At 36.5% G+C, this 16,398-nt stretch overlaps 1 protein-coding gene across 1 annotated transcript in view; it reads right to left on the bottom strand.

Annotated features, from left to right (window-relative positions):
* Positions 1–804: 804 nt before the first annotated feature.
* Positions 805–16,398, bottom strand: part of DNAAF5 (dynein axonemal assembly factor 5) — a 31,085-nt gene continuing 15,491 nt past the window's right edge. Inside the window, exons 8-13 of the mRNA XM_061994389.1 lie at positions 14,538–14,706; positions 11,791–11,938; positions 5,735–5,885; positions 4,222–4,378; positions 2,321–2,512; positions 805–1,758 (exon numbers count right to left, since the gene is read on the bottom strand). Coding sequence (XP_061850373.1) covers positions 1,622–1,758; positions 2,321–2,512; positions 4,222–4,378; positions 5,735–5,885; positions 11,791–11,938; positions 14,538–14,706 — 954 coding nt within the window. The 3' untranslated portion in view covers positions 805–1,621. The remainder of the gene's footprint in view (positions 1,759–2,320; positions 2,513–4,221; positions 4,379–5,734; positions 5,886–11,790; positions 11,939–14,537; positions 14,707–16,398) is intronic.

Genomic DNA, 16,398 nt, shown 5'->3' with positions numbered 1-16,398 from the left:
TGGCTTTTCATGAAAATAAAAGTTAACTTCAAAGACAATACTTATAATAAAAAATGAGTATTCTGTTCTAAGGAATGCTTAAGAAACTACTCAATTATTCTGTATCATTACTGTTACTGTTCCTATTTGGTAGAATTTTCAAAGCAACCTAGTATTTTGTGGAGAAGAGGCCATAAGTTTGCATGACTTTGCTTTTAAGCTAGGAGGAGTAAGACTTGTGCATCTAATCTCTCAAATATTGAGAATGCAATTAGATATTGCTGTAAAGAGATCCTGGTTTGGTTAACAATTATGTCACAAGTCTCAAAAGTTAAAGGTAGCTCTGAAGGATAAACAAACGTAAAGGTGACGGAGCCCTGGGACAGGCTGCCCAAAGGGGTTGTGGAGTCTCCTTTCTTGGAGGTCTTCAAGACCCGCCTGGACATGTTCCTATGCGACCTGATCTAGGTGAACCTGCTCCTGCAGGAGGGTTGGACTAGATGATCTCTAAAGGTCCCTTCCAACCCTACCATTCTATGAGTCTATGAAACCTCCTGCAGCATAAGGAATATTACCAAACCCCACAGAGCCTGGTTTTAGACTCGATACAAAGCCAAAGCACTTGTGAGTTAGAAGCCAAAGAGCACTTTTTGTCTGAAATACAGATAATTATAAAAACAAATCCCGATCCTGGTTTTCCATGATTTATGTGTGCAATAAATAGCACACTACCCCACAATGATGTAGGCAAGAATCTAGGTGCTCATTTACTTTATTACACAGATAAGAATTTAAGATGATACTTTAACTTACACACTACAAAGGTATTTTAAAAAAATAAGTCAAGCTTTAACGTCATATTGCAGAATTTAACTCCAAAGTAATATGCAAACATTTGTTGCTTGCTATCCAAGGCACAAAAGTATAAACACTGGTAAAACTGTATATGCAATATATTTAATACAAAAATATAAATACTGTTATTCTAAATGACAATGCAGCACATTTCCTCCTATGTAGAAACTTTAATTTAATAAAAGTCTAGCTTTATTCTCAGTCATTAAATGTAATACAATGACACTAAAAACTATCCCTTTAGTGACACCTACATATAATATGTCCCTATTATACAGCACAGTAAGTATGAGCACTCAAAACATTACAACACATTTGTTGCATTATGCAATGAAGTTTGGTTGGTTTTTTTTTCCTGGTAAAACTGATCCTCCAGACCCGACTCTGCAAAATCTGAATATTATCCAGAGTCTGAAATGCTCCTTGAAAGACTGAGTCATCTCTGAATTACATTAATAACTTTGACATTAGACTATTACTTTGTTAAATAAATTATCTTTCTCAATTATGTGAAATTCCTGAAAACAAATATTCCTCCTTTAAACCTTGTATGTGAAAAACTCCCAATGCAAAATTAATTAAAACATTGTTTTATTGCTAGCAAATACAAAGAACCGTTCAAACGGCAAAGAACATAGAAATGCGCCAATTTGACCTTTAAATGTGCTAATAGTGAACCTACAAAGAAAAAGCAATCATTATTGCTCTGTTTTTCTGAAACAAATGAAAACACAAAAGTAATACAGATCATACAGATTTCACTGAACAGAATGTCAGCACTGATTCATTAAGCTGATTCTTTGACTGACTGAATGTGATGCAGAAGTTGATTACAATAGTCTGGTGTTCGATGCTTATAGACAACCCCTTCAATTTCTCTTACAAGTAGTTCAGGATATAGAATGCTTCCTTCTTTTAAAACTTCTGTAAAACAAAAAGAGATTTTATAAATCATTAGCTGCTCTGTGTTTCTCTATCAAAGTTTCCCCAAAATAATCAAAACCTAACCTGGAAGTTGTTCTTCCTGGGGCCTGTATTTTTACATACTCGAACACAGACTGATACACTAATGAATTCCAAAGAATCCATCAAGCAAGCTAGGATATGGTCACATCCTGCAGTGGTTAGGGTCTATGATCCATCTCCAGTTGACCATCTATACAGACTTCTGATGAATCAGATGCACTCTGGTGAACACGGGATAAACCTCTTTACATTCTACATATAGATAAGAGGTCTGAGCTCACTGAAACCCAAAGGGAAGCTTCCAGCCTGTTAGGATTAGCCACTGGTCATATGTGCTGCTTTCATGTAACATTTGAAAACATGATTTAAAAAGCATTGTTAAAAATACAGACCTGCATGGACATGTTCCTATGCAAACTGATCTAGGTGACCCTGCTTCTGCAGGAGGGTTGGACTAGATGATCTCTAAAGGTCCCTTCCAATCCCCACCATTCTATGATTCTATGACTGAAAGACTCACCTAGGATTGCATTTTGGGTATTTTGATCTGGGTCATCGAGATGTATTAACAGTTCTTGGTATAGAAACTCAATATGATTTTCCATTGCAGATTTCACATCACTGCCCTTTAAGCATTTAAACCAATTGGTTAAGGTGTGAGCAGCTGCCAGTCGTACGTCACAAGAAGCATCATCCAGACGCTTTAAAACTTCTGAAAAGAAGCATATACATAACTAAACTGCAGTTATACTTTGCATTTAAAAAAAAAACCCCGAAGTATTTTGTTATCACTGAAATTATTGTTGCATTTATGACATGTTTATGTCTTTTGAGCATTGAGAATACACACAGTACTTTGTTCCTAACTGCAGGTAGTGGATTGTTATTGTACTGTTACATTGTCCAAAATATTAAATGAAATGCACAAAATTATTTAGAATACATTCAAGTTCTCTAGTACTCTTTCCAGGAAAGTGCTATTAATGCTTTACAGAAGTGCAGAGGTTAAGTATTTCTGCACTCTATAAAGCACGTATTCCTACCAAATGTCACTGTTTCAGAGAATGACTGCATTGCAGGCTATTTGAATATGCAAGATGCAAAGATATACTTTTTTTTGTATTACTCCAAAATAAAAATGTTTGTTGTTAGATGTCTACCCTGTTATGTAAGAAACAGTATCAGTCATTAAAGGATGCTGAGTTTTGGAAAGTCTGATACATTTGTATCTCCAAGAACATAAATCCTGTTGCATAGCACTTACTGTGTTTCTCCGGATTCACTGTTTAGCATTGAAACATTGTCCTAAGAAGCATTACAGATAATAGCTCTGCTTGACATTACAGCAAGTTTTCTTTTTTTTTTTTTAAATAAAAAACATCAACCCACTATCTATTCAGCTCTATTTATGGTACAATGAAATGGTTTGCTCTTGGCACTTGTGAGTACCATTTATGAAATGCATTACTGCTCTGCTTTCACTATAGTTAGAACATTATTTCATATAGTCTAAACCAGGAAGGGATGCAGATGAAATACTGGCAGGCCTTGCTGAAACTGTAACAGTGACTGAAGTTCCATCTAGTGGTTTAATGCAGAATAACGTTGGGAGCACAGCTCAATTCTGCCCAGCTGGGAGTGAGGCCATTTCCACAGGACATTAACTTGTCTGCAACACAACATCTCAATGAAACAAAATAAAATACTGCAGTCAAACAGCTACTACAGAAAGCCCGTGCAAGAAGCAAGTGCTCTTGGAGCCACACTGAACACCACCAACTCCAATGTTTAACACCTTGATTTTCTAAAATGTGTACATGCTTTATACACTTTAAGCAGTTTCACTCCGCAGTTTAAGACCATGTCTTGGTCTCTGCAGGATGAAGACATTAAATTTCCTCTCAAACCAAAGCGCTGTTAACAGTATGATTTTGTGAGCACTTTACTGTTTCCATTTCCTTAATATCCATGAAATTACTCTGGGGAAGAGCTACCCAAATAGTTAAAATACCAGACAAAAGAATGCAGAAATAGTACTAAAATACATGCATTAGAGTGAAGCTGAGAAACTGAGGTTACAAAAAATCTGCCCCTCTTTGCATCTCAAACTGTTTAAAGATTTTTTTCTATTTATGTGGGATTAAAGTCATTGTCAGTTTTTGTTATTCCCTGGTCTGTATTAGTGCTTTCACTGCTATGACCTGCAGTGAATTTGCAGGTGAGTTAGACAAACTTGTAAAGCTAAAGCTTGACAGTGCCTACTGCCTACTGCTCCAGCATGATGCTTTTCATCCTTGAAAACTAAGCTAATTATAATACTTCAGGTAAAAAAACAACTGTAATTCTTCAAAACAATGACCTTGATTTAAAAAAGCAAACCACTCCCCAAAAAAACCCCTAATTGAAACCTTTTACACTTACCTGTGTAGGTTTTGGTGAATTTATCTTCACCAAACTGCTCTCCACAAACTTTTAAAAGAACATCAACAATACGGCAAGCCATCAGTCGAGCAATTTTAGAGTCTTCATCCATGGCAGCAATAATTTGGGGCATTAGCCCATCTTTAACTTTTGAGATCTACAATTAACAGGAAAAACACAGAAGAACAACAGCTCTTCAATCACGCTAAAACAATATGTTTATTGGTTACATAATTTATCAGGAGGTCTGACTGTTACTGGCTTACTTAATTTAAAAATAAAAAGTTAACTCTAAAAGTTATCCCTGAAAATCTTGGAACTTGGACAGTTCTATTTTTGCCTCTAAGCAAGCTTGGGAAATGAAAATACAGCAGTCGATAGTCTGGTTCATGAATGCTCAGTATATACACAGATGAGTTGCATGTAACTTGTAAAAGCTTTACACTTCCTTGCCTTTTTATTTAAAACAAACAAACAAAAATTGTTGGCAAGACTTGAAACAATTTGGAGATGAGGATTATGTGTACCAGTAGATGGTGCTCATATTCTGAAAGGGAGTTTTTAAGTAAGGATAGTTGTGATATGATGTTTTAGTGAATTTCATAATTTGTCTTTAATATGTACATTTCCTACAAGTTAATGCAAAAAAGGCGTTAAGACACTGATTCAGAAGAATCTTTAACCAGAGTAATATTATGTGATATAAAAATGTTTCTGTCTATGTGAACTCAACCAGTTACACATGTTTAAGCATTTAATTCAAGTAAAGTCTGTCATAAAGACAATAAAGACTATGAACATGTAATAACATTTTAATTCCATTTATTAAATAAAAAAGCCCTTCTATGTAACATATTTTCAGTGCATCATTTCCAAATGCTATTTTTGTTAGTGAAGAGGCTTCAAAACCCCTCAGATTCAATTACTTAATTACCTCAATTCCTTAATCACTACAGTAAGCAACATTTCTTTAAGCATAATTCCTTGTTAGCTGTCTACTTCAGCTTCTACAGATACCTTTCAAGTTCCACCTCAAGTTCCATGCCCTCTCCAGGAAACTTCTACGGTTTTTATTTCCTACATGGACCAGTAGGCTCCAAGGCAACCAGACAACATGTCTGCCACACTGCACAAAAGCATTGCACAAAAGTAGGTCCTGGCTACCTCCAGGGCTGCAGTCCAGCAATGTCAAGTACCCAAGCTGTGCTAATAGTGGTTAGCATTTTGTGTTACAGAACTGCCTAGAACAAAGATCTACAAAACTTAATGAGTTCTACCACTCATAACTTTGTTGGCCTCAGATCTATTACCAGGATATGTTAATCTCTTGACTACTAATTGGTTCGATTATTAGCGCTCAATTACAACTAATACATTTTATTAGGAAAAGTATATGTCTATCTGAAAATGTTACTCACAATAAGGATTTATTCTTTTCCCCACACCTTTGCATTTATTATGTTTTCCTGATTAAAGATTTCAAAGTATATTTAATAAGGAAGAGAGAATTTACCTCTTCTGGTGAAAGCATTTCACAGTGAACAAGAGCCCAAAGGCATGATACAGCTGTAGTGCGGATGGCAGCTGCTGTTCTTCCAGCATGCCACTGCAGATTAGGAGCCAGTATGTCTTTTATCACAGTCTCAAGGTAGCTAGGGAACAGCCTGAAGCCAAAAATAAGAAAGCAAAATAAAGGTTCATGAGCAAAAGTGATAAAGAGACTGACAGGATGTAAAAAAGAATTTTGTCATAGAAACATAGGCAGAAAAGGAAAAATAAAAGACTGTAAAAAAATTACATAAAATCTTCCAAGCCACTGTGATTATAATGTATGTGACAAGATTTAACTTAATTTTTCTAGATAATATTTAAACAAATACCTAACATTGATGGAAAGGGGAGGCTAGACTTTCTCCCACTTCAGATGATGCCCATGACTCACTGTGTTATCTTGCTAAACTACTTACCTTCTCTCTGCCTCATTTTCTTTGTCTGTGAAGTGCAGATAACACCTCATATGAACACTGTGAGGATTCATTAATATTTGTAAGGCCCTTTGAGACTGTCCAGTGAAAAGCATTTATAATGTGAAAACTATGAATGCTATTGTTGAGACCTGAACTACTGACACTGCAGGGAGTCTGCACAGAATACTTCAGCTTTCCCTTGGCTCTGAAACTCATCTTCCTCAAGGATGAAAGGTCTGTAGGATTTTTGGATCGTGCCAGTTACAATACTAGTTTATTTTCACTACAAATACACAAATCTGTGATATTTCTGCTGATGCTTCTTCCTCCTCCTTTGTTGAATGAGTTATTATAACGCTAAAAGTTGCTGCAAAAGTCAGCAATTGCAACAGGCAGTATACCCTCACAGCCATACAATTCCATCTCAAACTATTTAAAACTAAAAGATACAGATCTCATACCCAAGTTAAAAGAGACTTTGTTGTATCAGAGAGACCTGTGTTCCTGGCTGTGCCTACATAACTAAGGCTCAGGTTATTCACTCTTACCTCTGCCTTAAAAAGCAGCTGTCAGCTTGCAGCAGAGATTGACAAATAACAGGCTAAATCTTGACTTGTATCCCACCCTATTCAAACTTCCTTCAGACTTGGACCATGGTCACCTGAGTGCAAAATGGCACATCACCACCCTGGTGCTTGGCAGAAAGGGAAGAAGCTGTTGCTGACTTTTTTTTTCCAAGAGTCCCACATCTCCAGGATGAGTAAGTGGCTCCTACTGGGTTGTGCCAAACCACACGAGGAACATAATGGGTAGATGTTAACAACAAACAATTATCACTAAGTACTTAAAAAAAATCATCACCATAACAGCAAAACAAAATTGTCCAGCACTGATAATTCAGCAATAAAAAATCTGTAGTAAGATTGTATCAATGTAGTAAGAAATGTAATTGTATCTACTTCTTCCCTGTAACTACTACCCTTTACCTGCTGCAGTTAGACCCTGTCATCCGACTGAAATAGGACCAGCCGACCTGAGTCATCTATTGCACACACACATATGTGGAAATCTCTACCTTCAACATGATAAAAATAAATACTCCTGCCTGTTGCTTGTCTCCTTGGCCAAGGGAGCATTGGGTGTCTGAGGAAGCCAAGATCCAAGAACATTCCTGCTTCCTGTCCAGCAGATGGCACTTAAGGTTCAGCAATAACAAGAAATCTGATGTCCCATTAGACACATCTAAATCTGTCAGAAACCTTTAGATTTATTAAACACGTTTTTGAGAATTAATAATTTTCTATTAAAAAAGCTGCCTAAAAAACCCCAACAACTAATGATAATCATCATTCCAAATTGCCTTTCAGCTCCAAAGCTAAGAAAAGCTTTGTGCTATATGTGCCACTGTGCTATCTGATCAGTAGTTGATTCTGTTTTTAATAAAACCTTCTGTTAAGCTGCACATAAAAAACAATCTGTCAAAACATAAAGGTAAATTCCACTAGGATTGTGTTAACCATAATGCTATGCTATTCGTGAGAACATTTCTTCTAGTGCCTTGAAATTGAATCAGTAACAAAATATCTGGCAATTATCTGACTTAATCATGTCAGACTCGAACAAAATTCGATGACCACACAATAGTGTTTAGCATAGTAACTGAAAGCCTTCCTATCTAAACTGTTAAATGTTTTTAAGGAGCTAAACAAATTACTGCCATCAGTGAATGAGATTGTGTAACCAGAACTTGTTATTACTTCCCTACACTATCTCTTGTTACAATAAAGATATATTTTTTGCTGTTGCCAATGCAATTAAATTCTCCCTCTTCCCATTTTTAGATCTCATGTTGTAAATCTAGGTAACTTAATTCTAGAAGTGAGTAGTTTCTATGAAAGAACATACCCTATCAGTGCTATTTTTATTTACAGGGTTGAGACTTTATTCTCCATTGGATATGAAATAATTAAGGTGTGATCTGTGCATACCATAATACCTAGCTCTTATGCAGATGTAAAATGCCGAGCTTGGGTTTACATTAAAACTGATACACTCATTTTATGGACTTCTATACTTAAGCTTTCATTTAAAGTTAATTATCAGTTACCCATTTTTGTTTCAGATTGGCTCCTTTTCTGCTTTTATGGCACTGCTGCTCTGGGCTTTTTATGTGTTTGGATTCTTGTATTGCATTTTTTTTGTGTGTGTACATGTTTTTGCTTTTTCCAAACTTAACATCCTAAATCCAGGTAGTTCAGAACAAAATTGCATTTGCTTTTATAAATCAAAACCTCAAAAAATGTTTTGCAAACAACTCCTCAAACACAAACACTCTCCTGTTACTTTCTACATTAAAGCATTTACTGTGAAAATGGTAAATAGGATCAAGACTTCAAAGAGTCGTTCAGCTCCCTCTAACTGCTTTTTAGTTTCTGAAGATAAACCTGCTAGTAAAATTCATTGCATTGCTTTTGTTCTCAGAGGACAGAGTGCCTAATTATGAGTTACACTGGGCCATCCTTAGCCAGGAGTTGTTCTTCATACAAACCAGGTCTATTAACCTCATTGAACGTATCTAATGTTGACAAAAGGTCAGTCACTCACAGTGCCCTGAGCGAAACTATTTCCATCATGGCTGTCTGTGGAGAGCTGGTGTGATGTGTGGCTATTTTTACTGAGAGTATTACTTTGAAACATATTCTTCTACTTTTTTCCACACCAATAGTTTCTCTTTCCCAGGAATCCTAGTGAAGCTGGCAGCTCACTGGATTGGTTTTCTTTTTCCACATCTTTGGCTCCATTATTTACAGAAATGACTAAACTACAGATGACAGATTTTGTTATTCATCCTATTTGCTTTGAGTACCACCAGTCCTGCACTGATCATCTCTATTCTACCAGCAGTGCCTACGTCGCCTAACTCAATATACCTACCTGATCACTTCAGAGACTTTTGGATACAGAAGTGCTACTGCATAGGTGGGAAACAAAGAATTAATAAGGCCTTGTGTTAGTGAAGAAGTCCTTCCTATGTCCCAACCACCCAGTCAGGAACACTGTAGGTCAGGACTCTGTCACATGCCATGCAATGTACCTGTCATACTACTTAGATGCAGCCTAAATGATTTTCTGTAGATCGCAATGACAGGCAGAACAGAGAATTTAGCTCAGTTCTTCAAATTCTGTTCTGCTGTAATATGCAATGCTATTTCTGAGAAGAAAGAACAGAAGACCAGATCATTGAAAGTGTATAGAGAATGAATGACTAAGACTAACTTGTTGACCATGTCCAAATCTGATTAAATACTTTGAAAGAATGAATACATTGAATGTTTCAAAAACAAATGTAGAAAATAATAAATGTGACTGTATGGCAGATGAACAGGACCTGATAACGTATTTGACAGTAGATAAAGGACAGTAAAATTAGGCCATAAAATAAAACAGATAGGAGAGAGTCACATCCCATTTTTAGAGTAAAGTAGGTTATTACACACATAATAAGTGTTATTGTTGTACTCAGGGCATTACAGAACACGAGATGACATTTCTTGGTTCCACAGTCTTTGCATTCCCAGTTATGTGATACAGATCTGAGATACAACAGATTAGCTTAACAACAAATAGATCCCGGGACACTTAAAATAGTTTTCAAAGTGTGTTTTTTTCTTTCAGGAAAATTCTTGCATATCTAGATTGATGTTGTAACTACCACATGATTATTTAAACAAGTAATCCACTAACTACGAAGGGATTTTTCTTATGAATACAAATTTAACATTGTTTCCTGAAAGTATGGAAACAGATATCAACACAGTCAGCAGAAAAGCTTTTAGTTAAAAAAATACCCCAGCTTCATTATATTCCATCTTAAGTACACTAGCTCAAAAACTATTACGGGATGGGTTAAGCATATCTAGAATCTGAATACTACTGAATACTACTGAATACTGTTCCTACTGAATAGGAACACCAGGGCTCCTCCTCCTTCCTCCACTATGGGATACAGGCCATAAATATAGTAAATATATCTAAAAATAGCAAAAACACACCTACATTCTTAATAACATGGCCTCGTGGAATCTGAACAAATGTTCAACATACCATCACTGAATTCCAATGGGCTCATCAGAATCAAGAAAAAAAATTTAAGTGACTACTGCTATCAAAGTACTTTTGGGAAGAACATTTCCCATGATTGTATTTTGGTTTGGTTTTTTATGGTTTGGGTTTTTTTTAAACAGAGTTAAAAATGAAAAAAAATATGCATCAGAGTACATTTACAAACTAAATGCAGCAGGCACTGGGAAGAGCAGAGCAGATATGGTTTGTGCATTCAGGACACCTTTGCAGAAGTGTCACTACTAGTAAAGGTAAATTAATAAGAGTCCCACTGTTGGCATTGTTAGAAATGGAGGGGTTTCATAAGCACCATAAACTGTACTTAGATTGTATTTGCAATGCGTAAGTAGTGCCAAGCAACATGAGACTTCCATTTTCAGTCACTGAGAGTAATAATTATGCCTTATCAAACATTTAGTTTAGTGATTTTAAACACCATTCTATATCAGTGGCATTTTAAAATGTCTATTTTGGGGGTGTTTCATTTTTTCCTTACAATGACTTCAGGGAAAGTTTACAGGTTTAGGAGTTGCCTGGGAGAAAAAGAAAAAAAATCCTCCAAAACAAAAAACCTCCCCCTCATGTCCCTTTCCTAAGAATCCTCATTTTATTTTTCAAACATGTATTCTTTTCAAAGACAGCTCTTTAATTTTTGACGACTATCCAGGTCTGCAGGACATCCATTTTAAATCTCCAGAATGGCAGAGGTAGGAGGACTACAGAGAAGGAAGTGAAGTCATCAAGACATCTGGAATATGGTGTCCAGTTCTGGGCCTCTCAGTTCAAGAAGGACAAGGAGCTGCTGGAAAGACTTCAGTGCAGGGCCACAAAGATGATTGATGGAGTGGAGCATCTCCCTTAAGATGAAAGGCTGAGGGAGCTGGGGCTCTTCAGCTTGGAGGAGACTGAGCGGTGACCTCATTAATGTTTACAAATATGTAAAGGGTGGGTGTCAGGAGGATGGAGCCAGGCTCTTCTCAATGATGGCCAATGATAGAACAAGGGGCAATGGGCATAAACTGGAACACAAGAGGTTCCAAAGAAACACAAGGAAGACTTTCCTCACTGTGAGGGTGATGGAGCACTGGAACAGGCTGCCCAGATGGGTTGTGGAGTCTCCTTCTCTGGAGACATTCAAAACCCAACCGGATGAGTTCCTGTGTGACCTACTGTAGGTAGCCTGTTCTGGCTGGGAGGTTGGACTGGATGATCTTCCGAGGTCCCTTCCAACCCCTAAGATTCTGTGGTTCTGTGAAGTCCAGATTTCATTTATTTACAGGTTTTTTTAAATTACTGCACTCTGGTCTTCTAAGCAGTGTTAAAAAATACAGCAAGAGAACCATGATGTAGAAGATGGTAGGAAAGTCTTCTAGACAGGCTAACGTGGATACAGTTATAGGGGTTAAACAACTACGTTGGTCATTCCTTTTTAATGCCACAGTAGCGTTCAAATAGTATGTGAAATTAGAATTCTACTTACCCCTGGGAATTGACAGTTTCACTTGCTTTCTGGAACAACCGTGATAAAACAGTGAAAAGTTTCAACCGCATCTGAGGATCTTTGTTTGGCTGAAGACACGTTTTAAGAATGAGAATAAAGTTATTTAGAGCTTCACCTATGGCAGGACCTAGAAAACAAACATATAAGACTTATTTTAGAGTACTAGTTGGTTCTATTCAAATGTGCAATACATGAGTGTATTAAGATTCGTAAAAAGCCTGGTATTAAAATAGTACTTAGCTTTCCACTCCTGCATGGTAGCTGTTGATCTATTCATGTCTCATTGTATTTGAGGGTGTACAAATATCCAAGCTTAGTCTTCATGGGCTCAGGTACCCAGAGCCTTACCCATGGCAACATGGTGATCCCTGAAGATAGCTTTACCCCATATTACATTTACCCAGCTTGGTATTGCTCTACTACATTGCACTATGCAGCATGGACATAGCAATGACACCTCTAGCTGCTGGGACCAGCAGTACAGGATGACATTTTGAGTGGACTAGTGCATCTGAAGGGAGGATTAATATTGTTCACTATGTAGCTCTGAAAGATAGAGGCAAAGAGTTCTGTTTTTACTGAAGTTAATGACAAATTACACTGAATCTGGTACAGCCACAACACCACACTAAACAGCAGCGTTAACTATGCTTTTTTTAATTCTTTCAAGTTTTGGCACGTGCAGTGTTCAAGGAAAGATGCTGATGACTCCCAGAGGCACAAGAAAGGTTATGTTTGAAAGGATCAGCCTCAAAACTTGGGTAGTGGAATTATTGTGGCAGTATTCTTTCTCCATGTTTAGCTAATGCTCATTTGCATTGTGCAAGAGAATCTAAAATATGATGAATTTTAGAAGCTATTTGAAATAAAAATATTTTCCAAATTTTTTCTTTAGTTTGTCAACATTTACGTATCTTATGATGAATTTGTTTTCATTACTCAACAACAAACAAACAAACAAACAACTCCCCCTAAGCTGCTATCTCAAAAGCAGAAGAAATTTGAAGACATTATTTTCCCAAAACAGATGAATGTTTGTGCCTTTCTTCTCAATAAAGATTAACATCTGCATGGATTTAAAGAGGAAGAATAAATACAGACTATACACATGCTTCATTCTGCAAGCTTCTTTCTGTAGAATGCACCTTCTGCTCTCTGTTTGCAATAAACTACTTTCCTCTAGGAACTTCTTCAGCTTAGCATCTTTATGACGCACTTTCTATTCAACTCCAGTCAGAAAATGCTCCCAGAAAGAGACAGAACAGTGACATTTCTGATGACAAGAATATTCCTCACATATGGAATGGACAGACTGAAGCATTCAAAATTCCAAACCAAGTTCAATAGCATTTAATAATATCTGGAAATTTAGAGTTTAAAATAATAAACACCCCCCCCCAGTCTTCACTGTCTAGACTGAAGCAATACTGGGTGTTGAACTGCAGTTTGCTAAATTTCTGTGCCAACAAATGGGTCTTTCTTTTCTCAGCATTTATTAAAAATACATTGTTGCATGTGGGTTCCAGGACATTTAAAAGACACCATTATCTCAAATTGGTAACAGCAAATTCAACAGATGGAAAAATAAACAAAATAAACTACATTGCTAATTTCTGCTTAAGCGTATGTTCCTGTAAAACAGTAAAAACTGCGAAATTTGAAATGAATAAACCTGATTAAATTGATTAAAACCAACATTATGTGTGGGAATGAAAACAAAGGAACAAAAATATCTCTAGGAGCTGCTGTGTCAGACAGAAAACATAGACAATAGCATATTACAAGTGTTGGGAGCAAGCCAAGATGTTTGCCCAGACATTGGATGATTTATTTAGCATTAAGGAAAACAGAGACAACTGTCTAGAAGTCCCTCAGTCATGGAAATGGGAGCGCAAATATACAGAAAAGTTGGCCTCTTACATCTTGCACTGAAAAAACTTTTTGTTCTTTCCACAGATGAAAACCAGAAAAAGTACTAATGCTGGAAGCTGCACAAACCAGCAAGTGGGTGCTTCGTGCAGGTTAGTCGAGGCTTTTTTTGAGATTCAATGATTAAATGCAGAAGATACAGTCCCTTAAAACATACCTGTCCACATCTAACTATCTGCAGTAGCAATAATAGAACTTCACCTCTAGCTGAAGCAGCTGACAACATCCCCTTTTTAACTAACAGCAAGGAAAAAACAAAGTGTGCTTTCCATCTTAATAATCATAAAATGAGTGTCTGGGTGAAAAGAATTGCCTGTCACTGAATTCCTTGCCTTCAGATGGAACCTGGAGAGATGCATCAGAGGAACCTCCTACTGTGCAGATCCAAAGCTAGGTGAAATGTATACCAAAGTGTGCCACTAATCTGTACACTGTAAGGTGTCAAAGAACATAAGTGAGGAAATGTTTGTACACAGAGACAGTATTTTTTGTAGAAGTAGTGAAGAGATGGTAAAAGTAGATAAATATTGGCACATATAAACTACATCAGTTCTTCTCCCCATAGTCCTTCCTTACTTAACTTACCTGAAAGGGTACTTTTACTTAATTGCTTTTAGTATGCTCCTTGCAGCCAAGGAGTCTTTTGGAATATGATCTGCTCCAACATTTTTGGTTTTGCTTTCCATCATATGCCTGTGAAGTTTCTGCATATTACACTATTCATTACAAAACACAAAGTGGCTACGGACTATGGAGATTATCACTTTATTTTTTCAGAACTACTAATAAAGTCGTACCTGAATGAGTTGCAATGACATCTAACTGTAATATTTCTGGAGAATAGCATGTCCAACTATCACATGATACTGAAATCCATTCCATAAGCTCAATTATGTGCTGTTTGTAGAGATAAACAAAACTCTCCAGTTGCTGCACTTGAGCTAATGAAGACATTGTTTCCTCTACCTGTTAAAACAAAACCAGGATACTTCATCTTAACTGAAACAATGTTTAAAAAAAAAGAAAAAAAGAATCTTCTTCTCTGGACACATTCAAAATCCACCTGGACAAGTTCCTGTGTGACTTACTCTAGCTGGTCCTGCTCTGGCAGGGGAGTTGGACTAGATGATCTTTTGAGGTCCTTTCCAACCCTTAAGATTCTGTGATTCTGTGATTAATGTCTGCCTATACTACATCTATCAACTTTTATTTAAAGTGAAGATTTGTCCTGATTTCAAAATGAATTCACAAGGAACACAGACATGTAACAGCAAAATGAAAGAATGTATAATCCATGTGAAAACCTATCCAAAATCTAACAATGTCATAAAACCAGCTCTTACTAGTTTTAAAGATGTATTGATTTTTCTCCTTAATTTAAGAATGCTTGAAAACTATAACACAGAGGGCATTTCTCAAAATCCCATCTAGCAGGCTGTGGCAGCCTCTAAAAACTATTGCTGTGCAGTTCAGAGAAGATACAGTATTTCCCCTCTTCCATCTTTCCTTCTGTTTTCTTCTCATCTCAATTTTACCTATGCAAGATGCTATCTCTTTACAGTAGCTGAGCAGGTTCATTTTGAAATTATCAATTTCTATTGCTTAGAAGCACCAAAATTCACCTTTACATTTGAAATATTTTTCTCATAGTTACATTTAGACTATTCCTTGACACAGGCAAATAAAACATGTAAAAAGAACTACTAAATGGACTCCAGACAAGATCATGCTTGGAAGGAAGCATATAGATTTTCTTAATCACTTATAGCAGCTGTATTTCAAAGGAAAGGAACATTTGCTTTTACAATCCCCGAACGCTCCTACCGGAGGTACAAAACTTCTTAGAGAAGTTTTTTTTTTAAATCTAAGAGATTAAAAGCATGCTGAAAGCAGAATCTATAGTCTTAGTGATTTCAGTGGACAGTGAATCAAGAATGGAGAGAGAGACACCATTAGAAACCTTACTGAGAAATAACATGTGTTGTCAGCATAACCAGTTCTAGGAGGAAAAGATGTAGTGCAGTGCTGTGTGTGACATAATTTGTCTCAAAATCGTTCAGCAGAACTGCAAATTTTAGTCATATTTTTAAACTGAACTCAACCACACAAGTTAGCTGGAACACGTCTAAGACCTTTAGAATTTTACAGATTAATCACTTGCTAGACAAAGTTCTTATTATGGAAGCACCAGATGTGGAGAAAATAAATGAGATTTCTAGGAAAAAAAAAAAAAAAGTCAGGATTTACTAAGGACAAAGGTTACTCCCAAAGCAGCCTTGCCTGCCTCAAGCACAATAGATTTCTCCTTTCTGAAAGCATCCTGCCAGTCACCCAAAACAATGCACTAACTTATAACTAAAATGTCAATTTACCTATAAATTAATTGGAACATTTTACATGACAGAAAATGTGAAGACAGAAACTGTTCCCCCTTTGTTAATGTCACCACTATCTGCAAGACCTTTTTTTTCCCATTGAACAACACAAAATAATACATTGTTCACAGGTGGTTAAAAATAAACTCTTTGAATGGTTTCAATGAAAAAATGCCAATAGACTGATGCATGCCTTCTCACTTAGAAGTATCTCACAGTTAAAGAAAAATTAAACAGCAAGGGTGACTTTCTTTCCTAGACTTGAAACTTCACAAGTTTAATG

This window comes from Colius striatus, chromosome 3, assembly GCF_028858725.1.
Source record: "Colius striatus isolate bColStr4 chromosome 3, bColStr4.1.hap1, whole genome shotgun sequence".
NCBI lineage: Eukaryota > Metazoa > Chordata > Aves > Coliiformes > Coliidae > Colius > Colius striatus.
This window is presented reverse-complemented; position numbering and strand designations above follow the sequence as displayed.